General features: G+C 41.2%; 1 protein-coding gene and 1 long non-coding RNA gene across 4 annotated transcripts; one reads left to right on the plus strand and one right to left on the minus strand.

The window, feature by feature from the left end:
- The first annotated feature begins 717 nt into the window (after window positions 1–717).
- fxr2 (FMR1 autosomal homolog 2) lies at window positions 718–20,944 on the plus strand. 2 transcript variants are annotated; one of them, XM_049569495.1, is made up of 17 exons: window positions 718–1,427; window positions 5,313–5,365; window positions 6,321–6,414; window positions 8,006–8,077; window positions 9,503–9,651; window positions 9,944–10,037; window positions 10,390–10,506; window positions 11,470–11,640; window positions 11,769–11,847; window positions 13,455–13,612; window positions 14,132–14,218; window positions 17,004–17,223; window positions 17,361–17,540; window positions 17,857–18,051; window positions 18,241–18,348; window positions 18,448–18,536; window positions 19,154–20,944. In XM_049569495.1, exons 1-17 carry the CDS (start codon window positions 1,377–1,379, stop codon window positions 19,262–19,264), a joined length of 2,028 nt encoding a protein of 675 aa, XP_049425452.1. In that variant the 5' UTR covers window positions 718–1,376; the 3' UTR covers window positions 19,265–20,944. The 2 variants fall into 2 exon arrangements, with proteins under 2 accessions (XP_049425452.1, XP_049425454.1); XM_049569497.1 differs by having other exon boundaries at window positions 13,455–13,564.
- Window positions 7,660–27,347, minus strand: LOC125884472 (uncharacterized). Of its 2 annotated transcripts, none has more exons than XR_007448712.1 (4): window positions 27,238–27,347; window positions 27,029–27,145; window positions 25,482–25,586; window positions 7,660–8,108 (listed from the first exon to the last, which is right to left on the minus strand). It is a non-coding gene; the product is annotated as an uncharacterized LOC125884472 (long non-coding RNA). The 2 variants fall into 2 exon arrangements; XR_007448711.1 differs by having other exon boundaries at window positions 25,486–25,586; window positions 27,238–27,346.
- Between the last annotated feature and the right edge of the window lie 22 nt (window positions 27,348–27,369).

Raw genomic sequence — 27,369 nt, forward strand, 5'->3', positions numbered from 1 at the left:
TGGAGCACCGACATACACTATGATGTCTTCCGCAAAAAATGGTAAACCAAGGTTCCAAAAAAGAAAAGAAAGAGAGAAAAAAGGGAAAGAAGCAAAGTGACTTTGTAAAAAAAAAAATCAAAAGTTGCAAGAAAGACATGGATCAAAAAAGGATGGGTAGGGGGCCCCACAGAGACTTCTTATGCATACGGCCCACAATTTGGTGCCAAGGCTCTGCTCTTACCTAACTTTGCCCCAATACAGTGCAGCCACTCAAAGTTTTGTGGGTCTAGACAAGATGATGAGATGTGCCAATACGGATATGAAAGAGTAATAATTCAGTGTGTTTGTTCCCCTTTTCAGTCTGAATATGGCTGTTTGGGGCATATAATGTAACTTTTGCTTGATTTACGATATGTATAGTAACTTCACTGTGGTGCTGTTTACACAATGGCTGGTGGTCCTCACTCATCAATGAGTGGGCAAAATTAGATATGGAGCCAGTCAATTTGAATACAATTATAAATGACATGGAGTAAAACCAATGGATTGTGTCAGGATGCAACTCTCTAGATTTTATTGGTCACGTTTACGGACCAACCCTTATTTGCTAAACCAATTAAAGAAAGCTAGTGTTGATTGCCGAGGTCTTTGGCCAATCATAATGCTGGGTTCCCTAATGGGCGGGTTTTTGTCATAGAGGGGTGGGGTGTGCGAGGTCATTCAGTCCCTCTCTGATTCACTCTATCGGCGTGTGTTTGTGGGGACGGGTAGTTGGAGTAAGGAGTCGCCGGGCGGCAGTGCATCTCAAACGCTTTTTGGGGAAAGAAACGCCGCTGAAAAATTGCACCGCAAACTGAAGAAACGACCCCCGGTGACGGCTTCTGTGAAATAACTGAACGCAACGACTGCGCCACACGCACAACCAACAAACGCAGCCAGGCTATCACATGCTAGCCAGCTAGCATCCCTCAAAACTGACGGGATCAAGGTGTTGATAGCTAGCCTCCCAGCTAATTATCCAGCAGCTAGCATCCTCTTGCCGTAGCATCATTAGCTTGCTTTTCCTCCTCGCGCAGACTTTACCATTGCTCGTGGCGGTGCCTTTTCAGCTCGCGAGCACCAAACCCCACAATCAAACAAAAACAGAAAACGGAGCTTCCTAACTAGCTGCTGCTGGAAACGGCGTCTGCGTTGCATTAGTTAGTTGACACCATCACACCCATCTCCCCAACCCCTTCACCTCTGCCCCTCTCCCTCCACCCGAAACACTGGAAATCCACAAGCGGCCGGAGAGCGGCGAAGGGCCGGCGAAGCTGGGGGTGGTAACGTTACAGGACTCGCCGGGAGTCGTAACGGCTACAGACAAGCTCAGCCGTGGGGACCTACCGACAAGTATGGACGGGCTGGCCGTGGAAGTTCGCGGCTCGAATGGGGCCTTCTACAAGGTAACCTGGTTACAGTCGTAGTTTCTAGTTGTCCCAGTTAAAAGTTTTGTTTCAGGAAGCGCTGTTGGGTTTTGTTCTCCCGAGCCCAGCCCTAGCTAGCCATTATCTACTCGACTCACGTTAGCAAAGGTCCACTTCAGAGAAACAGGGATGGTTTTGCGTTCCATTAGGGTTGGCCATTGTGGGGTGGGTAGCTAGCTCCAGCTAGCTGTTAAGCTAGGCACACTTGTCATCACTATGTATGGCCTATATTTGGTCGTTTTTGAGAATTGTCAATACGAATACAGGCCATTCCTCTGGAGCCAGATTCCCATTGTTTTGATGTGGCTTACAGTATTTCTCACAGCATATTACTTTGTCTTGCACTGTGGGTTACAAGCTTTTAAAACCAAAGCGAGCTGCTAATCAGACAGCTGTTGTGCAGTTTCTGCGTACAAGTATGATGAGAGGCTACATCAAAGCTCACATACTTTATATTTGTTTTGTCCCGTAACCCACGTTCCTGCGACACTACTGAACCTTTAGTCCTATGTTTATTTCTCCGGCAAGGAAGAACGAGAGTCTGAGTTTCTGTTTCATTTCTGCCTAATTATCAGAAGAAAGTGTAGTTTCAGATCCAGACACACGACTAAAATCATTGTTGCTGCTGTGTCACAGCTTGTTTTCAAACATCACAACAAGATGGCAACGCCATGACTCATTTGATTATTAGACCGCTTAAATATCAATGTTTTTGTTAGTCACACACAGAGATTTTAGTCTTGGTGAACGTTGTAGGTTCTGACATAATTTGAGATTTCATTGGATTTTAGTTAACAACCTGATTTAGGAAATTCTATCCTGTGGAGACACCCTAATGTTTGGGGAGAGGCAAACAACCCCAGTCCTGCTTCTCCTGCTTTCTAGTCTTAACCTTTTGTGACATCTCATATTTTCATTGCTCTCAGTTGAATTTATTTCTCCATGTGCTCGTCTTCTCTTCTCTCCTCTCTCCTTGGGTGTTCAGATGGTCAACCGACCACATGGTGCTTTAGAGATGAGCCTATATTTACTCTCCTCATGTCGCTTCACCTGTCGTTCTGTTTTACAGGGTGACAGTTTGGCTCTGGCATGAATGAACACTTCCACTCCTCTCTATTACGTCCATTATCTCACAGCTCTCATTTTGTGGATGAGATGGACTCTTTACAGTGGTAGTGAGTGACGTTCTAAATGTCATATTCCAGTAGATATGTTGTCCTTGATGGGAGAGAGTGTGGGCAAAAAACTTTATTACTTTTTTCCCTGTTGTGATTGACACATGAAGTAAAATGATTTTGCTTCTTGGGCACACTTCATTCACCTTGGTGTCAGTGTGAGTCAGTTAGGTTTTTTTCTTTTTAACTATGAATCCGGATCACATTTATGAACCTGTCAGGGCAAAACAGCACCTGTCAGGAAACTGGCACTTTGTCTTTTGTATAGGCTGCATCTTTTGCAGCAGCAAGCACATACCAGGCAAGCTGATAAAAGCCTAAATGAGGATTCAAACAGTTTTGTATTCTGTTAAAAGGTTCAGTGTGTAGGATTTAGGGGGACCTATTGACAGAAATGGTATATAATATTCATAATTATGTTTTCATTAGCGCATAATCACCTCAAATAAGAATTGTTGCATTTTCGTTACCTTAGGATGAGCTGTTTATGTCTACATAAAGAGCGGGTCCTCTTACATGGAGTCTGCCATGTTTCTACAGTAGCTCAGAACGGACAAACTAAACAGACGCTCTAGATAGAGCTATTTGTGTTTTTGCGTCAGTCACTGTGTTATCCTACACACGTGGCACACAGGAGAAGTTTCATTTCTGCAACCTCACTGCTAGATGCCACAACAACCTAAGCACTAGACCTTTAATTGTGAGTAACGTTCCACATTAGTTATTTCTTTTTTTGGCTGGATGCATCAATAAAGATCTCAGTTTTGACATTTAAATTTTAACATAAGCAGGTTGATTGAATAGAGTAGTGCAGGAATGAGTCCTAAAACCTGGAAATGAGTTGGCTTTTTAGCACTCCTTGTTCCCTCGTCTCAAAGTCGATGTTTTTTTTTTTTTAAATTGGTTTTTGGTTAGATGCCTGAAGTAAGGTCTGTGATTAACACACATTTAAGAGACTTTAACATTTTGTTCGATGTTATAAAATACGTCAGTAATTTGAAGTTTTAAGCTTTTACTTGTCTTTAAAAAAGACAACTAACTAACACTGCTAAAATGTGGCGAAATGAGACTACAGAACATCATCACACCGAACACAGCTTTACAGCCTCACTGTGGTGAAGATGTTTAATCATGTGACCATGGTGTAGTAGTGATTGCATTTCCACTTCAAATACCATAAAAGGGGTGTTAATTTGTGAAGATTATTTTGCTGAACAAAACATGCAAGTATCATAAGCTCTTGTTTGCCATAGAGCTTATTTTCTGCAATAATCCAAAATCCACTGAAAAAATCCCATAGGCTTTTTGTTGAGGGAACCAGGGAGGCGCTAACTTCCACACTGTCCTACAGAAAAACTTCATCCCTGCACCACTATGAGTATATCTAAACGTAGTGACTTCGCGAAATATACAACTATCCCATGTAATCAATTTTCAGGTCGCAAATCTGTCTCTTCTGGTCCATGAGGTTTCGCTCACCACGTGGACCTGCATGTGGCTGCTGGATGTCATAAGGAAGCTGCCTGTAACCCCTCTCTGCCCCCACCTTAGCACCAGTCATGTTAGAAAGAGGGCATGCCTGCCCCTTGACCTGGTAGTACTTGATGGCAGCAATCCTCTGACATAACATGCAGCTGTCTCCTAACGTGACCTCTGGAAATTGGAGGATGAGCACCTTTTCATCCAGACCTGTTGTCATTGCTGGCTTCTTCCCATGAAGCTAGCCAGCTCTCGTGCCACTAGGATCCTGCAGTGTGAGAGGCAGATGCTAACCATTCATGTAGATGCAGATGTTTTGACTTTTAACTAGGACCATCTCAGAACAGCAGTAGGTGGAGATTGATAGTCAGAGTTGTAGTCAAAGTGGACTACTTTGAGGGTATAAAAATTTGTGTGCCCACACATACATTGCCCCATGATCCAGGCTGAAAGCCATGCCAGCTTTTGCACTGTAAAGGAAGCACCTTCCTGGCAGGTGAATCCACACCCCCAGTCTGCCCCCCCAGGCATGCTCGCAAGACACTGCCTGACCTCTCTGTCCCGTATATGGTAGTGTCACACTGAGACACGCCACACACCCACCACTTTCCTCTCGTCTTGTCATTGCTTGGCACTGGGGGTGTTGGTCAAAGCATATGGCATCCTGCGACAGATTTGTGGATGTTCATGATGGACAAGTCACATGTTTAAGTGATCTCTCTCTTGTAGTAGTAGTAGTAGTAGTAGTAGTCGTAGTCGTAGTCGTCGTCTCCAAGCTATAGCAATAATGCATCCATATGGGCTAGACTAAACAAGTGCCTGCCTTCCCCATACATGTGCCCTCATGAACATGCTTGTAAACCCACAGTGTTTAACTTGCACACAGAGAAGAAGTGTGTGTATTTTAATTCTGTTTGTTTGTGAGTGTGTGGGAGAAATTTCCAGGCTGTGTCTGTGCTGTCAGGAGGAGTCAGCGTTCATCGTCACTTTATCCAGCACAGAATTCACAGCCAGAGAATTGTGTCAGTGATGTGATGTCTTGGCTTCCCAAAGCCCTAGATGCTCTTTTTTCAGCAGCAGTCACAGTGTTGGTCTAGCACGGCTTACGAGTCAGCTGCCTGTGTTGTTTACATGCAAAAAAGTCCCCACCCCTCATCACTGTCTGTCTTGTGCATTCATGGGAATAAAATTCTGTCTGTTTTTCTTCTAGGGTTACATCAAAGATGTCCATGAAGACTCACTCACAATTGTTTTTGAAAATAAGTAAGTTTGCTCTTTCTGTTCATCTCATTGTTGTGCCTGCTTTATGACAAATATTCCATTTATGGGGAAATGAAGCTTGAACTTAATTGAGAGTTGCAACGACAGCTCCATGCTGGTGCTTTACCCAGGCATTCAAAAGTCTCCTCTTCAGCACCTGTGCTTTGCACGCAGCTGTCCATACACATCTCTAACATTTTTTTTTACCTCCTGCTCTGATCCCTCATGCCCCTGCCATCCCAATAGCATGCTTTCCTATACTCCTAGCTCCACCTACTGTCCCTTTCCTCCACCCCCCACCCCCGTCCCTCTTTATCTACTTGGCTCAGAGTGCAGAGCAGGGTGCCCCTAAAAATAGTGACCCAAGGTATGCAGGGTGGGAGGGGTGGCAGTGTGGTGGCCTCTGTCGTTTTTTTGGATAGCTCCCACCCCCCCACTCCTTCTCCTTTTACTTTCTCTGAGCACATGGAGGTGTTGGAGTAGCTGGTTGTATAAGACGTTTAATAAACACACATTATAACACATTATTTGGTCTCAAATGATCGTAATAAGGCATGAAGATTATTTTTAAGATTCAAAATGAGCTTTTTTAGATATCAGTACTGAATGAAGATAGACATTAGCAGGTCATTTACTGAACTTTATGGCACTCCTTATGAGCTATTTTCAAGTTCTTATTTAAAGCAAAAGGACATCATTTCATGAACATAGTCACTCATTGTCCAGACACAGTTCCTCTAACTTCCTCATTAAAGTTAACGACCCGTTTTAATTTTTATTTTCATTATGTCTGATAATGTGCTGCACAGCAGTGAGTGGGTAATACGCCCAAGTCTTTACAATCCCAATATGAGAGGAGGAGAAACAGAGCTGGAGCTGGACTGATTGAACTATGTAACACTATTTGTTACCTGTGGTTGTTGATAAGCTGACAGGTGTTTGTGTCTTCTTGCAATAGCTGGCAGCCAGAGAGACAGTTGCCCTTCAGCGACGTGCGGTTGCCTCCTCCAGCCGACTACCACAAGGATATTGGTGAAGGAGAGGAGGTGGAGGTAAGGCATGCCGCTGTGCGTCTCCTCTGATTCAGCTCATCCACCTGGGATTTCACTAACCTCATGTCTCAAGGCCTCTGTGTCTTTGCACTTCAGCAGAAGGATCATTTCTTTGGCTAGTACTGACTTGGTCTGCAACTAATAATTATTTTCATTGTCAATTAATCTGTTGATTACTTTCTTGATTGATCGATTAGTTGTTCAGATCAGTGTTTCTCAAAGCCCAAGACAGTGTCCTCAAATGTCTTGTTTTGCCCAGAACGCCGAGATATTCAGTTTACTGTCATGGAGGAGTGAAGAAGCTAGAGGATACCCACATATAAGAAGATGGAATCGGAGAATTGCGACTTTTTTTTCTTTTCTTTTTTTTTTTTTAAACATGACTCAAACCGATTAATTGATTATCAAATTAGTTGACACCTAATTGATTAATTGTCGCAGCGCTGGTATTAACTTTTGACTGACATTTCCAGGACTTTTATATGGCATGTAAATTATGTAAAAATCTAAAATGAAACTATCTACAGTTATACTTTATTAAGAGAATGTTTGCTCACGGCTTCTTAAAAGCTCTTTAAAACCTGGATCTATATTTACTTTTTGGTACTTTTGGGCTGCAGATTAGAATATGATCAATTCTTTTTATATGCATACTGAAAATAAAGAAGTTGAATACATTATTGCAGTTTTGTACAATCAGTTCTTAATTGTAACTATAAAAGTTGCACACTCAAGTCTTTGTTGTACAACATCTCATACTGTCTTTGTTATGTCCGACAATTTTACCTCATTTAGCATGTTTTCTCCATATCATATAATGCTAGTTAGTTGTACAGTTGGCATCCTGCGTTGAGCCAAGGCCTTGTTTACTGTTGTCATATCTTCCTTTTTACAACAAACCATTCCCAGCCGTAGTAGAATGTATAAATGAACTATTTTAAACTTCCCTCCATCTGGCCAGCATGCAGATCTCCATGCTCATTCTCCAGCAAAAATGGATCAGCTCCTGAGCTGAACTACAGATTTTGCTTCCACATTAGGACACAAAAATTCTAGAAGCGGATTGAGAGAGCTGCTGAAATGTTTTTAGAAACATATTTTAGTGAACTGTTTCTTGTCTTGTGAAAATGGAGACTGAAAAAACTGAGCTCAAATGTTAAAACTAAGCAGTGCTGATCAAGAATGAACCAAGATTATGTTACTGCAGTGCCCATTTCTTGCACTAAATGATTTAAGAAAAAAACATTTTAGCTTTCTGTTTTAATTGTAATTCGAGATCATTTTTACCAGCCGGCTGCCATATTGTTTCCTGAGTCAAAATGGACAAGCTTGCATCATTTCACCAAACTCGCATCATGTCACCAAGCTCGCATCAAGTCACCAAGCTCGCATCACGTCACCCACCAGTGGGACTGTTTATTGGTCCATGTAGCACCAATTTCAAAAGTATTTGCATCTTTCTTCTGCATAGACAGTCGCGTTATGAAAAAAGACCATATTTCCAGCAGTGAAATACTTCTTCAGTTTGTGTTATAGCTGTATTCTTTTTTGTCTTTGACTTGGCTATCATTTACTTTGCATCTCCTTACAGGTTTACTCAAGGGCAAACGAACAGGAGCCTTGTGGCTGGTGGCTGGCCCGAGTCAGAATGATGAAGGGAGAGGTAAGTGGGTCCAAGAACCAAGGAGCATTATCTTTAAAAAAAAAAAAAAAGATAAAAAGTGGGTAACAGATAGAAAGAAACAACACTTTATTTCAAAATGATTTCATTATTATCGGTACTAAAGCAAAAGAGGAAAAACGCACTGAGCAAATCTTCTCTACTTTGGAGATGTGTGTTTTGTCTTTATGGTGTTTTTAAATCCCTTTTCCACCCCTGCATGTCTCCATTAATGCAAACCAGACAACAGTAAATAACAAAGAACAACATGGTGCTGTTTTGTTGTCTTGTCATAAACCATGCAGTTATTGTTTTTTAATCCGGTCTAATTTGCCTAATCTTCACAGTGCCTTGAATACAGTAAAACACCAATGCACTGCAGGAATTATTAGATCCTGTATTTTAGTTCCTGAGGCTTGAAAAGTCAAAAAGGACGAATATTATAAAGAACACGATGCTTTGTAGTGTTGAAAAGATCTAGCGAGGCTAGCTTCCTCTGTATTTAATAATCAGTAATAGAGGTTGGGCTATTATCTTTCACTTTGCCATCAGTGTTTTGTTGCATTGCCAGTAACTGTTTATTGAGCTCTGAGTATGCTGTATGTAGAGTGAATACAGGCCTGTAGTGAGATAAGCACTGCTGGGTAATGAGCTCAAAGAGCCAGTATGTCCTGATGTGGTCTGACATTGTACCTTCATATTATATTTTCCATACACCCTGTGCTTTTTCTTCACACTGACTTCTTGTGACAAAATGGATTTTCACCCCTGTCAGTCTAGTAGGCACAGTTGGTTTATTTTGACGTATTTTTTGATAATAATCAAGAACCAGAGCTGGCTCTTAGTCACCAGCCTGAGCTGCAGGTTGAATAGTGGGTCAGTGGGATATGGAAAGGACAGCATTGTAGTGGTACTGTGCCAGGGGAGTTGCTGCTGCTGTAGTGCTGTTATTTGGAGCAGTCTGATAAAAGCCTGCAGGAATGTCTAGCACTGACTGATGGCTTTAATTCTGTCCTTCTGAGCATGGAGTGTGCAATGTTCATCTCACTGTCTCATGGTTCCCTTTTTCCTTCTCCCCATTTTTCCATCTTTCTTTGCATCTCACTTTGCTACACTTTTGTTTCATCTTGTGTTTTACAGTGGGAGAGGGGTATATTCTTTCTTCATTAAATAAATGAATGAAGTTATAGAATGAATGCATTTTTGATGTGACTTATAATTTCTTAATTTCACAGCGGACATCAATGAATTTTTCATTTGAGAGCGGACATAAATAAATTTTTAATTTGACAGCTGATTCAGAATTTTTGCAGTTCTGCTCTTTATATATCTTGGGTTTTTTTTCAATTTACATTGAGCTGTCAAACTTGTGTCTGATATTTCTGGCCACATTATTAAAAAGAACCTCTCATCTTGTGTTGTTTTCAGTTCTATGTGATTGAATACGCGGCATGCGACGCCACATACAACGAGATCGTCACGGCAGAACGCATCAGGCCCCTCAACCCCAACAGCCCATCTTCTCGAAACTCCTTCCACAAGGTCCCTATCCCTGTCCCAGAAGACCTGAGGGACATGTGAGTGTCTTTTCTTTGTCAAATTTACCTCCTGAAGATAGATTTATTTCAATTAACACCAGCAATACAGCAAGTTCAGGATCTGGGCAATGCCTGAGAAATTGCATTAAAAAAAGTAAACAAATTGAGATTTTCTTGGATGTATGGATACATGATTTTACAAGTTGAAACACCTTTTTTGAATGTTAATTTCCTCTCAAGTTGTCTCAGTGAGCAGTGATGTTATAATGGCCCACTGCTGGCAGATGAATAACAAGGCTGACTCTCCCATGGATTGTTTTCTTATCGACAGCTGTGAAAATGACAACATTCACAAAGACTTCAGGAAAGCTATCGGAGCCAACTGCATCTTCTACAGTGCCCAATCACACGAACTCATTGTGCTGGTAAGTACCCAGACTGCTAGGTTCCACCTTGTGAACAAGTTAATTGGCCTTATTTTATAGTCACAAATGAGGAAATGATATAAAGGAACTGACTCTTACATTAAAATCATGAAGTAGTTTTCTGGGTTTTCTTTAGGTATTGTTTAAATTTGAATCCAAATAATGCTGCATATTGTATATCATAGCTTCCTCTTTCTACCATGTGTAGGTGTTATGGCAAAATTTTTAATCCACATTTTTGACAACTTTGTCAGTTCTTATTAAAGACTCCTCTTCTGTGCTCATATTCACAAACAGTGACTAAACAATAATTCAGTGAATTGTAACTTATTTCCTTTTTTGTTTTCTTCAGTCTACAAATGAAACCACAGTAAAGCGTGCAACTCTCCTGAGTGACATGCATTTCCGCAGCATCCGTACCAAGCTTATGCTAATGTCCCGCAACGAAGAAGCCACCAAACATCTGGAGGTAATCAGACTATTTTTACATGCGCCTGCACACATCCTGTCAAATACACTTTAAGGGATAGTTTGGATCTTTTAAAGTGGGGTTGAATGGGGTACTCATGCATACCTGGTCAGTGTATTACATACAGTAGAGGCCTGTCAGTGCCGACACGGAAGCTAAGCAATGTACTGCTGTGGACAGGGACAGCAGCAAAATGTAGTTAGCCACCTAATGAAATCTGTAACAATTTAAGTATACGCTATATTGAGAGTCTTTAACCTGCTGTCATACATACATCCCCTTCCAATGGGGAAGCCATTAACTGTTTCAGTTCCACATCCATGCTCTTGTCAAAGCCACCAAACTCCATTTACAAAAACGGTCATTTTGGGTCGCTGAACACAGGAGCTGCTGGTCTATCTCTGTGTTGGTCAGTTAGTTAGTGTTATTGTGTGACTTGATTTCAAGCTAACCTTTTTAAATGCCAAAGTCAAAAACAAACACAAACAAAACAACTGACCAAAGCAGCGATAGACCTGTGTTTAGGGATGTGAAATCAGTGTTTTTCTCAATGGAATCTGGCGTTGAAGAAAGCGATATATCAGCTTCAGTTGCCTTTCAGAAATGGCTGTCTGACAGCAAGGTAATGTGGTGAAAATATTCTTAATATGGCACTTTAACTGACAATGATGTTTTCTTTTTTGGTGGCTAAAATATGTGTTTTTGCCGATCCCTCCGAAGCAGTACATTGCTTTGCTTCTGTTTCGTGCTTCTTTCCGCTTCTCCAAACTAGGGGCGTGCTGACTGCTATCTACTGTAGTTAATACACTTACTATGTGTAAGTACCTCATACACCTCACTTCAGGAAATCCAAACTATTCCTTTATTTTGCCTGTCCGTGTGTATATTTATCATTGAAAAATTACAGGCCCTTACACAGTTTACACATTTGCATACAAACCACTTATGTGTTTCCCCTCTCAGACAAGTAAGCAGTTAGCATCTGCGTACCAGGAGGAGGTGAGGGTCAGGGAGGACCTGATGGGCCTCGCCATCGGCTCCCATGGTGCCAACATCCAGCAGGCAAGGAAGGTACCTGGTGTCACAGCTATCGAGCTGGAGGAGGAAAGCTGCACATTCAGGATCTACGGAGAGGTATGCTGCTTAATGAGCCTATGTGCCATTAAATGTCCTGGGTATATCAGTTCTTACCCAGTATATGGAAAGATATGCTGAAGATATGCTGCAGTGTAATTTGGTCTAATGTTTGTGTTGTGTTGCAGACTCCAGAGGCAGTAAAGCAGGCTAGAGAGTATCTTGAGTTCAAAGAAGACTACTTTCAGGTACCCAGGAACCTTGTAGGTGAGTGAGCTATATTCTTGAGGGAGTTCATTTTGTTGGTGACGTTAGGGATACACCGTTGTATAGGCCGCACAACATTATCAGCTTATATTTGCCTTGTTGACTGCCATTGGCATATCGGCAAACAAGAAGACTTTTTTCTGTTGTTTCACTTCAGTTTTGCACAGGCTAAGACGCAGAGGTCAAGACTAACAATGTACGATCATTTTGGGGACAATAGAAAAGGTGTTTGTAGCAAACAGACTTTTCCGAGGGACTCCTTCGGAATGAAAGGGCGCAGTAAACTCACTACCGTCAGGTCCGGGGACGTGCCGCTTGTTTCCATACATTGTGAACAACAAATCCATGTTGCATAAGCAGTAGGGTTTGGCCGGTGTCAACAATTGTCAAACCAGTTTGATATTAAGAGCCAGACTGAACTGGTATACAGAATTTTACCATGAGGTGTCACACTTGACTCAACAGCTGTGTCCAAGTGGAACATAATGACACTGTGACCATCGGAATATCATGTTGCATAAGGTAACATTGGTGCTTTCTGTCCACAATGAACCTATTAAATATGCACTTATGTTACATCACGTAAACAAACCACATAGCCATAAGCTTTGCATTCAAAGTCACACCGTAGACATAACCACTTAAAAGATGGGTGAGTAGCTTACCTGCTATTTGCCTTTGTTTGTACTTTTTCAACCAAAAAGACATTTCACAGCACAACTTTCTTGTAAGCAAACAAAATGTGCGCCACTTTTCCCACCTTCCACCTCTACTAAAATTTGATCTCCTTCATGTTGCCATGCTCAGTTCCAAGCCTAGCAGACACCAGTGGCCCCGTTAGTCCGTTTATAAAAATAAACACGTCTATCAGGTTGTCATATTGCTTATTACTAATGCAATGCCTGTTAGATATAGTGACGTGATGCCAGTTCAGCAGGTTTACATTAAAACAAACCGGTTTAAGCTCGTGCACTGGACAGGACTGGCAAAATGGATATCGACCCAACTCTAATCAGCAGGAGGAGAAGTAGTTAACGTTGACTGGTAATAGCTGGTGGCCGCAACTAACAGTTTAAGGAGGTTGCTTTGAGTTACATTATGAGGCATTCAAGTGCTGTTCAGTGAAAACTAATATTGGGCAAAGGTAAATTATTACCTTATCAAGATGGGTTCAGATGTAATCTTGTAAAATTTAGTTTTGCCAACAAAGTTGAGTGTTTTTACAGCAGTATAAAATATTATATTAAATATATATTACAGAGGGAACTATGATTATGTATAGTAAAAGGGCTTTTGAAATAGCTATTTTTTGTTTGTTTTTTTTGAGATGTTTTTCATTTAAAGAAAGATTATATTCAAGATAATTTCATAAATGTGCATGATTGAGTTTTGTGCTCATTCAAAAATAGTGCAATGAAGGGCTGAGTGACTTTAACATAGTTCACATTGGCCTTGGCTATTAGCCAAATTGTTATTTTAAACATAGGTATCAGCCCAGAATTTCATAATTGGTACATCCCTAACTCCCATCACTACACATATACACTCTATTATCATCATGTTCTTTAAACTTTTTTTTTTTTTGGTCTTCTTTCTCTTTTGCACAGGCAAAGTCATTGGCAAGAACGGCAAAGTCATCCAGGAGATTGTGGACAAGTCGGGCGTGGTCCGTGTCAGGATTGAGGGAGACAACGACAAAAAGCTTCCCCGGGAGGAGGTAGGCAGGCAGGGGGCAGGCAGGGACGACACTGCCAGCAGCAAAGAGGTGAATTGACCGTTCGGCTGGCCTCCCAGTCCCCTATAAACCCCCACACCCCACACCCCACACCCACCCCCTCCGCTCTCCAAAAAGCAAAGCTTATTAACTGCAGCAGAGTGTAGAAGTCCCTTGTGCTGTCTGCTGCTTTGACACTGTTCCATTCTGCCGCTTTGTCTCTTTGTTTTGTCACTAGCACTTATGTTTTCATTGCTTTCAGTACACACAGCCCACTGCACAGCATATGTCAGTTATGTTGGCCGTGTGTGGGAACTTAGCTGTCTGTCGTCTCTGCTGGGTTGATATGTTTCTGTTGCTTTATGTGATTTTTAAGCATATTAATTGTTCCAGAGTTGGTCTGTAATTTACCACATAATATGATATTTCTGAGTTAGGTCTAAACTGATTCCTAGTCAGTAATATCTCCCCAGTAATGGGGCTCAGTATTTGAAGTCTAGATTATCTGTTTTTTTTTTTTTTTTAAATAAACACTCTACTCTTCATCTCCCCGTCTCTGTATTTTACCAGGGCATGGTTCCCTTTGTGTTCGTGGGAACTAAAGAGAACATCAGCAATGCTCAGGCTCTGTTGGAGTACCACGTGTCCTATCTCCAGGTAAGTTGATCCTCCCATGTTCACCATTAGATGGCGGCACTAGCCTTTTCTCTGTTCCTGTCACTCAAGACACATCAGATAAAAGTGAACTGCATGCTTGCAGCCATTTTTACCTTGACTCCATAAATGTGTTTCTGCTCTGGCTACTTAGTCAAGGAAACATGTTTCTTAGAAGCACAAGTCCTTTAGGTGACATGTTGGGTAAGGACAGGACAGGGTGCTGTTGGGAAATATGGGCGTATGTGCAGGGTCATTTCATATCAGTCACCTGTTTCCCTCCCGCCCAGCGCCACAAGAGGAAAGCTGCTGATCCCACCTCGTTTTGCCCTTACCTCATGTGCTTTTATAAATAGCTCCTCTCTCTGGGATGGGGTGAAGGGTACGCAGGAGTTTAGATTACCAGCTATCTGGACCCTCAGCTTCCAAAAATAACACCAATCCCCCCTCCCCACCTGCCCTGCCTCACTTCCTTCACGTCTCCCTTGAGGGTTCAGCTGTCGTTGGTGGAGGCAGCTGTCACACTGTGAAGTGAGACCCCCAACTCCAAATCAGCCACCACTAAACCACCACTGAAACTGCTGTCATTGCACTGCTGCCATTAGACGCCAATGCCCACCCCTCTCATATGGCTTTGCTGAAAAATTTCCAAATTCTGATACTGCCAAAAGATAATCGTAGTATTTAAAAGATGTTAAGTGTCAGCAAACTTGATACACTTTTACCTTTAACTTTATCCTAGTTATGACTTTGTTTGTTAGAGCAGTGTAATTGAGAGCATTGGTTGTCACATGGGTGGAATTGAGGTCCAGGGGATCCACAGCAAAATGATATTATGTAGCTTGAAACCTGTGATAATGACTGTTCATTGTTTGTGTCCCTTGCCAACAACTTCTTTTCCCATCTTTAGGGTTCCTGAGATAAATCTTAGCAACCACGTGGGCTAATCTGTCTAATCAGTTTTTGCATCTGTGAATCAAAGGGGCTGAAAACATCTGAGTCAGCAAACACTCTGTGAAGCTCTTTCAGCTTTCCTTATACTACACAGTGTGGTGCTCATTTTGTTTCTGTCCAAAGAGATTTAAAAAGTGAGGGGGCAGTTTCCATCTACACAGTGTGCTTTCACATCAAATATGTCATTTAAGGCACATTTAGAAAATTTTAGCTGTTCTCTGCCAGTTAGAAAATACTGTCTTCTCCTAACCTGGATCCCTACAGGCTGATGCTTTCACTCAATTATTCAGCCATAAAACAAAAATTTGTAGGTGTTTCAGCAGAAGTGGATGTTCTGTCAAAGTGGTTATGTTCAGGGTTTTTGGGGGGAGGTTGAATTTGCCCACAGTCTTCTCTTGTTGGAACACTGAACTTTACGCATTACTGCCACTTAGTGGTCGAGTGATAGACTTAATAACAAGCACAAGGCCCACAGCAGATGTTTTAAGACCATGGCTGGTCCCAGCTCAATACGGCAGAATTTGTGTGCAGTGTTTTATAGGCAGAACAAAGATGTCTGGTCATAGTCAACCAAATAGAAATTTGGCAACAAAATCTGTTATTGCTGTGAGCAGAAAACACTGTAATACTGCAGTTGACTTTTTGTAAATTTAATTGTAATTCTTTCAACCATGCTCAATAATCTGAAATCTACAATTTTTTTTTATTATTATCCTTGTTTGATTGCATTACGTCATTGCAATCCTGTTTTGTCCCCACATGTGAATCACCAGATTTAAATTGTAGCATGCGTGCTTTGTTTCTAGTTAAACCTGATAATGCCTGTTGGCCAGATGATCTGCATACAATGGTAGCTCTCTTTGGGCACGCAGCATTATTTGGACAAATGAGGCCCAGGTCATCTTGTCATGTCTCTGTGCTGGAGAAGATACAGTATATCATACGTGGTAATAACAGAAATTTGTGGTGGGTGATATATCAGTCATACTCGCTGCTTACAATACATGAGACAATGGCAACTTGTTCTATGTAGGATGTTTAAAATGACTATATTGCAAACATTGAGTACCAATTGTCATGTCATTTTTTAAAGACACCAGCATGAGGCTTAATTTGGCATTTTGTTGCATAGTGTGTGAGCTGGCGAGGTGTGTGTTTTTTTTTTTTGTTTTTTTTTTTTTATCTGCAGGGCTCCAGACCAGGACTATTAAGTCACATTTTGCAACCATGAAGCAACAGTGGGAATTGGAATTGGAGTTGGAAATATTACAAGTATATGAACTGGAGAGCTGTTAATTTGTTTCCCACTCACAGTGATTAAATCGTCATGTTTTAACGGCAACGGTGTAACCATTTAACTTTCTGCTAACTGCGAACATCTAACTGTTGATCGGGAGCTTCAAGTTCATGACACTTTAATTTAACAGTACCTTATTTAACTTTATTATAACAATAGTTTATTTAGTAGTTCAGTATTTTAGTAGTCTACAATAGTTTAAAGGAGATTTCAAAATATTATATATAGTATATATCATGAATTGTGAAATATACAAAAAATATTGCAATATTATTCATATATCGGCCCTAGCAGAAATTTAACAAGGTATTGGTGCCATAAATGACTCACTTTGATAACTATTACGTTTTTAAGACGGTTTATATAGTTGAGTGTTCGTCTGCACTATTATTTCCCAGCCAAGGTCAAGGTGTACAGTTGAATAGGCTGCAGGGAAGCAGGAGGATTTCATTGAAACATTTTAATAAACCTTGTGCTGTTGAACAGACTATGAAGCACATACTTTAAAAAAATTGTTTTATTGTCCCTTTCCTTTAGGAAGTGGAACAGCTGCGCCTCGAGCGTCTCCAGATTGACGAGCAGCTCCGTCAGATTGGGGTGGGGTACCGCGCACCTCCTAGCCGAACTGGGGGCCCTGGTGTTGAACGGGAGAAAGGGTACTTGACAGATGAGAGCAGCAACTCACTCCACACTTCTCGCACCTATGGAGGCCGCGGCAGAGGGCGTCGGGCCTCCAACAGCCAGTACTCTGGATATGGTAAGAATGAAGGATCTGAGAAATGATTTCAGTTGAACACGTTTGAGAGTAATATAGGGAATAGAAAACAGTCCTGTCATTTAAAAAGTTGTGAACTCATGTTTGATTTTTCCATTGTTTGTTTCTGCTCAATCCAGGCACAAACTCTGAATTGTCTAATGCTTCTGAGTCAGAGGACGTTGCTGAACGAGACCAGCGGCCCCGTGGCATAGGCGGGGATGAGAGAGGTTCCCGACGGGGTGGCAGGGGCCGAGGCTCTAACTCGGGCAGAGGCCGTGGAGGGCCTGGTTCCAAACCTTCCAACTCCATCAGTTCAGGTAGTTAAAGCCCATATTCAGGTTACTAACAAATGAGGGCCATACATTTCAACATTGAGTCTCATCTGATTGTACAATAATAAGATGAGAAATAGGGCCTAGACTATGGGTTCGTGAAATAGGGCCTAGACTATGGGTTCGTGAAATAGGACCTAGACTATGGGTTCTCCTAGGTGGGTCTTGAAGTCTCAATTGTTTTTACAGTTAAAGTTGGCCATTGAAGGGTATTCACAGCATGATTTTTTTATAAAGCAATCTTGATTAAATGAAAATGGGAGAGTGTAGATGCTATGCTGATTTTCGGTTCTATATCTAGTGCTGAGGGACCCAGACAGTAACCCATACTCGCTGCTGGAGGGCGAAGGAGAGCTGGCTGATGCAGACATCAGTGAAGGCATGGGAGGAGATCGCCGCAGACGCTCCCGACGTCGCCGCAACGACCAGGAGCCCAGCGTGATGGACGCCGCTGCAGAGTCAGACGGCCAGGCCGGCCCCAGCGAGAACGGACTGGGTGAGAACTTAAGTCTCGTATCTCATCTGTGTTGCCTTATCATCTAAGAAATTAGAAATGTTTTCCAGGGCCAAAGACGGAATTGTTAATCTGTGAAATGAAAACCATGATGCTTGCTGATATAAGCAGAAATTATTATCTGTGACATTATCAGAAATATTTACCAGTATATTCTTAATTAATTGTTAGACGAAGAAGCACGACCTCAGCGCCGCAACCGAAGCCGCCGCCGCCGTAACCGTGGCAACCGCCCAGAGGGAGGTTCAGCCAGCCGTGACAGACAGCAAGGTGACAGTGGTGAGTTACCATGTTTTACTAGTTAACATTTTCCTCCTTAGATGAACAGGATATTCTGTATCAGTAACTGTTCTAGCTAACAGATTAAAATGTTTCCAGTGACTGTTGCTGACTACATATCCCGTGCTGAGTCCCAGAGCAGACAGAACCTGCCCCAGAAGGAAAACCATGCTGGCTCTGAGCCCAAGGTACAGGCAGAAACACACACATTGAGCCAAAAAAAGTGTTTCAACCCAAAGTTAGACCTGTAGTCCCAGGAACAACTTTTCAAGGAACTAAAGGGTGTTATCAGACCAAGTTTATCTGTGTTTCCACCACAGTTGAAACACTCGTGAAAATTAGGCAAATTAGTCTGTTGACATGATAGGACAAGGGCTGCTGGAGGTTGCAGGGGTGATCACATTGCAGCCTGTAGCTCAGTATGCCTGCATCTGAATACATTTTGAAGTAACACATAAAAAAATTGGATTTACTTGTTATGTTTCCTTGTTTTATGAATGAAGCGATACACGAGTTGAAGCAGCAGTGATGTGTGTGTTTAATCGATTAACAAAGGTGTCTCTGTAAACCCCACCACAAAAGTTACTCTACTTGTAGGAAGTACTACCCACCGACGGACTTTTTGGGGGGTAAAAAATGTCCCCAGAACTTAATTTAGACCCTGGTCCCTGTGGTTGAAATGTAATTAGTTCCTTAAAAGGTTCCTACTTCCTGGGGAAATTTTCTGTGGTTGAAAAGGGGTTGTAGTATTGTAAATCAGTTTATTGGTCCATTCTCACTTTTTCCCCACCTTTCGTCCCCACAGGAGAACGGGACCAGCGCCACGAAGGATGAGCGAACACCCTCCAAGGGTTCCCCCAACAAAGGCATGAGCTCGGCCAGCGAGACCCTGACCTTGGTCAACGGGGTCTCGTAAAGAGATGGCCTTGCCCCTCGCGAACCCAAGTCTAGAGCAAGACTCCATGGCAAACTCTGTCCCTGCTTGCATTAACTTAAACCTTAAACAGATGAGTGAAAAGTACCTGACAAAATACCTGAATTCATACTATGAGAGTGAAAAAGTACAAAAAAACGACAAACGCATCTACTTAAAAACACACGTTAACGGTGTATGCTATCCTATCTATCAGTACTTAGTGCTTATTTAAAAAAACAACTAGCTTGCCAAAAAAGAGCTGGTGGATATGACTTGATTTTTAAAAATACTGAAATACAAGAAACAGGACGAGACTTTTTTTGTTTTGTTTTTGAAACGGTTGTCTTTATTTGTGTCTTTTTTTTTTTTTTTTTTTTTTTTTTTGTTCTGTTAATTTTGTTCATTGTTTATCACTGGTTTGGACTTGGCGGTCGCTCTCTCAACCAAAACAGACGCGTCTCTTCACAGTGTTAAAGTACAGACTAGAGAGATGTAAGCTGTAGGGAGTGGCGTACGAGCAGACAGTCCAATAGCTTATGTGACGCGATGTTCGCACACTGAACCTGGGAGCGGAGACAGACAGATTGGAATATTGATAGACATTGTGCCTTGAATTTGAAAAAAAAAATATAATAAAAAAAACTTCAGTTTTTCCATTAAGTTTGTTTTTGTTTCCCAAGAGGAAAAAAAGAGGGAGATGTGTTCTTCCAGGGTTTTTTTTCGGTTCCAAGAAGAGAAAAGACCTGTGAGGGAGTGATGAGTGAAAAGAGGATACAGAAAAGGAGGGAGTGGCTGGCCAACGTGAGGAAAAACAAGTCTGGTGCCAAACACGAAATTCAAGGCGCTTGTCCTCATTCAGAGTAGAATGGCCAGCGTTGGGGTCAGTGCGTGCGTGTACGTACGTGTGTGTTTGTGTGTGCACAGTTGAGATATTTGGCAACCACAAAACTAAACTGGGAGGGGTGATGTAAGGAAACGTATGCAGCCCTGGGCGGGTCGCACGGTGAGGCATCTCTATTTATCAACAGGCCTGAGGGGCGTCTTCCTCCTCTTACCTGTTTTGGGTCTTTTGAGGGTCCAGGGTGGCTCCCACACAGCCTTCTAAACAGGACAGGCTGAGACCAGACAGACGGCAGACTTGAACTCTAGATTTAGACTTAAAGAGAACTATACCGTGCCTCTTTTCTCTGTGTCGGAGGGGGCGGCGGTGCTAGCTTCCAGCCACACTAGTGTCTTGACAAAAAAAACCACTGCAGCGCACAGCTCCGGATGCACACGAGGGTGACCACCTTTCTGGGACAGGTGCTGCTAGTGGGGGAGGGGGCCCGGAAACTGCGGACTTGTGGGATTGGGACAGCTTCAAATGACATGAGAGCCACATGACACACAGGCCCACACTTACAGGATACATACAACAGGCATACACACCAGGTGCGTGTAAGTCGTGGTCGCCCGCACAGCGCAAAGCAGGACTGCAACAGAAAACTGAACAAAACAAGCGAGGTGTCAGTCTTGTACCTGGCAGTTTGGGTTGGCAAATGGAGTAAGAGAGGGACTCGAAAAACCTCAGTGGCTCTCTGCTCATGTTGTTACTGTTGTCTTGGTTACCGCTCTCAAGTTTTTTTTGTTGCTATTTCCACATCTTAGAAAATATGAAATAAAAAATTGAAGTGAAATCAACCTCTTCTCTGGAGACGAACTTTGATTTCTCTGTCTTGTGAGTTTGCAGTCTATTTTTCTAACTTGCATGGCATTTAGTTAATGAGTAAGTAGGTGGTGCCTGTCCTGTGCATGAGGAAAGGGTGTTATTAATCTGACTTACAAAGCCATTGTTTCATTCACTAGAATTGCTGCTAATGTACACATTGAATGTCCAACTAACTGTAGAAACTCGACCTTGAAGAGAAAGAAACTATTTGTGACTTCAAAAACATTACCCCCTCCCCTTCCCCCTCCTGCTCATCTTCCCAAGTTTCTATTGGTGGATACGAGTCAGGAAGGGACCCATTCAAGATTCAGAGTCTCACAAAAGTATTCAATTTACCAGGGCAACATTGTGCATGACAAGCAAGCGTCCACATGACCAAAGGTTTTGAGAGACAGATGAATGGGAGCGCGGTTGAGATGACCCAGATGCTGCTGTCATACATTTCTGCTCACCTGTATGTTGTGTTTTTAAAAGAATGAACGAGCACTTGAGTATTTGTACCTTGGTTTCAGTTGCATGTGTGCGAGTGGAGGACGAAGCCCTATCTGGTATGTTTGTGTTTACCTTTATACCTCATTGTGTGAGTACTGTATATCCTCATGTATCTGTAGCCCTCACGTCCTGTTGAAAGACTGCTGGCTGCTCTGTGTGTGTGTGCGGTGTGTGTGTGTGTGTGTGTGTGTGTGTGTGTATGTTTGTGTGTGTCTGTGTGGATGCCGGTTGTACAGACGACTCCTCACTCTGTCAGATTTTGTCTCTGGTTTTCTCACTCATGTTCTGATGGCAATAAAGGACTTTTCATTGTTTGGTATACATCTTTTCTGAACAGTTTGTTCTTTTACTACAGGCCCAAACTTGACATAGCAGGGTTAATATAACTGATGGACTCACAAATATATATTATACTGTACTGACTTAAAGGGACAGTTCGCCCCCAAACCAAAAAAGCAATTTTTTCCTGTTCCCTGTAAGTGCTATTTATTAATGTGGATTTTTATGGTGTGAGTTGCTGAATGTTGGAGATATCCACCATAGAGATGTCTGCCTTCTCTCCAATATAATGGAACTAGATGGCACTCAGCTTGTGGTGCTCAAAGCACCAAAAAAACAACAAACAAACCACATTTTAAAAACTCAACAGCAATGTCTCCAGAAATCATGATCTAGTTACACAAGATAATTCACAGGCCTTGTTCTAAGTTTCACATAGGAACTATTGTCTTTCTACTGAACCATACACAGCAGCTGTATCACCATGCAGAAGAAAGCATGTGTCTACTGCTAGCTCACCTAGCTCCACTGAGCTAGCTAACGTTACAGCTCAGCTGAGAAGGCAACATGTTCTTACTTCCAATTTGCCGCATATCACTACTTGGTCAGTAGATGTCTTCATATGATGTGCAAGATATCCTGGATGCATCTGTTGCAGTCATTCAGAGACGCCATGTCAATGCATGACTGTTGCATTGCATGCATTGTGTCTTTTCAAAGTACACTCCTGTTTTCACAGGAAATATGCAGTTTCTGCCCGTTCGATGGATACAGCCTTTTCAAAATAAACTTGCAATGTCAGTAAAACACCTTGTATTCTTATTTTATTACTTGTGCAACAAAAGCACGTGGTTAGGTTAAAAAAAAAAAAATCATGGTCTGGCTATACATTTTGGACCTGGCTGACTTTCCAGTTCCTTAAATTCTGTTGTTGTATGGCAGTGTTTCAAATTGATGCCATCTCAAGGCGTATCATAATGCTGCAAAAGGGTGCCTTTTTTGTCTGCATCTGATGCTAAAATCACTGACCAAGTGCCTGTATTTGACGACTTCCGAATGAGAACGCGTTGGATGCCATTAATGTTTACATGTCGTGCTGTCATGAGCATGAGTTGTAGATCAATAGCTGGATCACTATCTTAGAAAATGGATGATTGTGATGTTTTACGGAGGCGTCTGGAATATATTTCATTCAAAGAAAAAGATATGGGTGAAAATTAACAATTCTGTAATTACTGAAAAGGTCCTAATAAAAGACCATAAACAAATGCTTTTTATATGAAAATGCTCAATTTATTGTATTAAGGCTACCATCCATTCGAGCATACTCAAAAAGTTGTGTTGAGCCAAGTGCACCCAAAGAGGCTAAAAAGGTTGAACCCAAAGGACACCTGAGCATATGTATTCCTTTATTCCCTAGCATTCTCTTCTGTAGCCTTTCAACATAGCAGCTTTATTTACATTGAGCATTTGTCTTACACCATAGCTCCTGTGTGGTCAAAGACCGTGTCTTGGCCTTCACTTAACAGCCTTGATATTACCTAGCTTCTTAGTGCTCGATGAGCTAGCAGTAGATGCATGCTTCCTTCAGCGTGGTAATGTGGTTGGTGGATATATATTTTGGTAGAAAGAAAATAGTTCCTACATGTAACTGCTCACAACAAGGTCTGTGAATTATCTTGAGTAATCGGGTCGTGATTGCTGGAAAGAGACGTGCCGTAGGGTTTTCCAAATATATGTTTTGGTGCTTTGAGCACCATAAGCTGAGTGTTACTGTATGTAGTTCCATTATATTAGAGAGAAAGCAGACATCTCTCCAGCTGATATCTCCAAAACCTGGCAACTCACACCAGAACCATCTAGATCGATAAGTAGCACCACAGGAAAGAGGAAAATGTACTTTTGATTTTGGGGCGAACTGTCCCTTAAAGCAATTCAAAGTTACTTAGTTGCAAAAAACAAATGGAAATCACTAGTTTTATATATGTCTCAAGGTATATTAAGTGATCTTAACTTTGAGTTCATGGAAGCATGAGCAAAGTTTAGCTACTGTAAACACATTGTAGTCTTGTATAGTGACTGAGCGGAATCATGGTTTTTATTTGACTGTTTCTGGACCCCACCAGAACACTGCATGTGGTGTATCTTCCCTTCTTTAGTAGATGTATGGGAGGTTTGGACTTGACTCACATGACCTGAGCTACAAATGATGACTTTAGACTCAACTTGACAAATTCAAAATAGACTTGCAACTCGACTTGGGCTTTAACATCAGTGACTTATCACTTCACTTGAACTTGAACTTTTTGACTAGAAAAAACTATACAAAAGTGTGCCAAGAATCAATTCATTTCCAAATTCAACTAACATTAAGGCTATTTATTCCCAGCAAGTCATTACTAAATTCCCCAGATGATCCACTTTCCTCGAACCAGTCAGACAGCATCCAGTCAAGTTACAGGAGAGAACCATAAGAACTAATGTTACGTCACATGTGCCAGTTGGAAGAAATGATACCAAAAATAAAGTTTGTTTCTTACAAAAACTATGCAGTGGTCGACAAAAAAATAAAATGAAAAAAATTGCAGTATGCAGAATATGCAGGTCAACTACCAACAAACTTGTTTTAACAAATAAACACATTTTAAACTGACTTAGGACTCGAAACTCTCAAGTTACAGACTTAGGACTTGACTCGGGATTTGCCAGTCTTGACTTAGGACCTTAGTCCCACCTCTGAAATGTATCAACCTGTAAATGATAATCAGGAGTAAAGCACATGTAGTCTACAGTACCTAGCTTCAGAAGTTTCTGCTCCCTTTCAGACTTTGTTTGATTGTTTTTTTTACAAAATGTAATTATATTTTTGACACTCAATAACAGAAAAAAACTTAAATGCCAGAGAAAAATATTAACTTCTTTTTAAACCAAAACCAATAAAGAAAAATCCGTAATAAATCTGTGGAAAAATAAACCTATCAGGAGCATGATATTAGAATGCAATAGGAGAAGAGCCGTAGTAAGAGAGTCCAAAAAGAGGACTGCGAGAACTGACAACTCACCAGCAGCTTAATGGCAGCATGGCATGCTAATTGTCACTGTTAAATAAAAGCCACAAAACATCTGGTGGGAGTCGGACAACAGCTGGAATATTTCGCAGCATGGTGAAACTTTAAGAAACCTTATTTAAAATAATCATACACTATTCGCCCTTACTTTTTTTGTAGAAAATTCCTGCGGAGCTGGATATGAACTTGTTTGCTTGGACTCAAAAAGGGATATAGCCTCTTTCTGGCATACTTTTTAATTTAGCTTTTTAGAGAATACATTGATCACATCCCTGACTGTTTATATGTAACCGATGTCTACATGAATCTGGTTCGCTTAATTCTGTCTCATGTCCAAGACGCAGAACAATTAAGAAGTCACCAGGTGAGGTGATTTTAAGCATTATTTATTTACTTAATGTACCTGTATTTTATTCACTCTTAGAATATCATCAATCACTAATCATGGATAATTTCTGATACAACTTTATGTGTTAGTCATTTCCCATCTTATTAATCTTGATGAACTGTCATGAGTGTGTGTGAGTTTACCTTGACCGATTATAGTACTTTTCTAGTCTGTCCTCTATAGAAATACTTTTTGGAAAAGATTGACCCAATGTCTACTACAAGGGACATGTTATAAAACATAAATAAATGATTAAAGAGAGCATTGTATTATGTGACTTACCTACCAATGACTTAAATTGTGTAGTAAAACATTAAAACTTCTTTTTTCTGGGTCTCAGGATGAACAATGGATGAAGATTTTTTGCCTGAAGTGGAGTTCTGCCCCCTAAAGTGGCCAAACAAACAAAAACTGATTAATACCACTTTAAATATGAATGAAGTTTCACTCACTATAACAAAGAACACCACAGATTAAGGTGTTAGAGTGAAACTGGGGAGGAGTCTCACCTTAGTCAGTCTTATCGATGTTAACAGAACATACCCTTAACCACAATTCCAGCAGGTAATGCAACAGCAACATTCAATAAAGGTAACGTTACAAAATCTGGCTCCATTACTCATACTCCTCTACTCATATGAAGGCAGGATAAATCCCACACAAGACTTAAAATGCTACTTGTGGGGGCTTTATTATCTTCACAACTTATTGTTTCTTATCAGTGAAATAAAAGTAAATAAAAGGGAAATGCTTTTCAGCTTAAAAAATAGCACGGAGGTCTGCATTGTAGCAACTTGTAATTACATTTCTGGGGAGGTGTACATCAGGCTAATGTGGAATTTATACTTCTGCGTTGAATCGATGCTGAAGCTACGGCGCAGCCTGACGTGTACCTCCCAAGAAATGTAACTGCACATCCCTGTGACGCAGACCCCCTGTCTATTTTTGTAAGCTGAAACCATTTCCTCAGTGTAAGCAAAGCTTTTATTTACTTTTATTTCACAGATAAGAAACAATAAATAGTGAAGGCAATAAAGCCTCCACAAAATAGCATAAAGTCTTGTGTGTAATTTATCCTTCAGGGATTTATACTTAGGGATTTATTCGGACTTCTTATGAGCAGAGGAATTCTCCACTCATCTGCTTATTTACATAATGTAAAATGCCATGGGTTTGTGCTGATAACATTAGCATGTTATATTTGTTTGGAAACCGTGTTTAGTATCAAACAGTTGTTTTATCAGTGAACCTTGAGAGTTGTAACGGAGCCAAATTATGTGCCGTTACCTTTGTTAAATGTTGCTGTTGTCTCTTCCTTTGTTTTATATGAGAAGAGGAAAAGCATGCTAACTGCTAGGCTAATTTATACAATGTAAAATGCCATAGGCTTGTGCTAATAACATTAGCATGTTGTATTTGTGGGGAAAATGTGTTTGGATAAAGACAAGCGTTTGTCTGTGAGTGCTGCAAGTTTTAGTGAAGCCAAATTGTGTACTTGTTTTTGAAATTGTCTCTATGAAGCCATGTTTAATGTGTTTTTAATCAATTAAACTTTACAGCACTTCACAGAAACAAATGCTGCTGACTGGTGTTTTGGAGGTGTAACTGCAGAGTGACACAGACACACCACTGCACAAGTATAAATGCTCACAAAGGCATAGGTGACATGCTTAGGGTCAGCCGCAAAACTATAAATTCCGCTAAAGGCATAGGGTACAGCATTGATTCGACACAGAAGTATAAATCCCACTTAAGAGACCCAAAGGACTACAAAAAGACACAAGAGACACAAAACCACAATATTATGACTACAAAGAGACGTAAACTACCACAACAAAGGTGTGTCTTGCTCCTATGCAAGAGAGGTGGTGGGGCTCTTTGCATATCTGTGCCCAGGGGTCCATTGTCTCATGATCCGTCCATGCAAGTAGCGTATGTAACCACATCTGACAAAAGACAAATATTCATGAAAATAGATACACAGCTGATGTAAGAGCAGAAGGAAACTACTAAAATAAAAAGACGATAAATAACGTACACAAAAATGTAGTCATTCAATTTAAGAGTTCGAAAATGTGAAAGCTAACTTTATAGAAAACAGACCGAGCCGTATCATAATGAAAAGCCTTTTGCGCATAAGACCCTCCTTCGTGCCTTCATCCAATCACAG

The sequence above is a fragment of the Epinephelus fuscoguttatus genome, linkage group LG23 (genome assembly GCF_011397635.1).
Source record: "Epinephelus fuscoguttatus linkage group LG23, E.fuscoguttatus.final_Chr_v1".
Taxonomy (NCBI): Eukaryota; Metazoa; Chordata; class Actinopteri; order Perciformes; family Serranidae; genus Epinephelus; species Epinephelus fuscoguttatus.

What these genes read in the sequence shown, in the direction of transcription:
- fxr2 (XM_049569495.1), top strand. Translation starts at nt 1,377, where the DNA reads ATGGACGGGCTGGCCGTGGAAGTTCGCGGCTCGAATGGGGCCTTCTAC. An exon ending in TTCCAACTCCATCAGTTCAG is followed by an intron (nt 17,541 to 17,856) that starts GTAGTTAAAGCC and finishes TTCTATATCTAG; the next exon opens with TGCTGAGGGACCCAGACAGT. An exon ending in CCCCAGCGAGAACGGACTGG is followed by an intron (nt 18,052 to 18,240) that starts GTGAGAACTTAA and finishes ATTAATTGTTAG; the next exon opens with ACGAAGAAGCACGACCTCAG.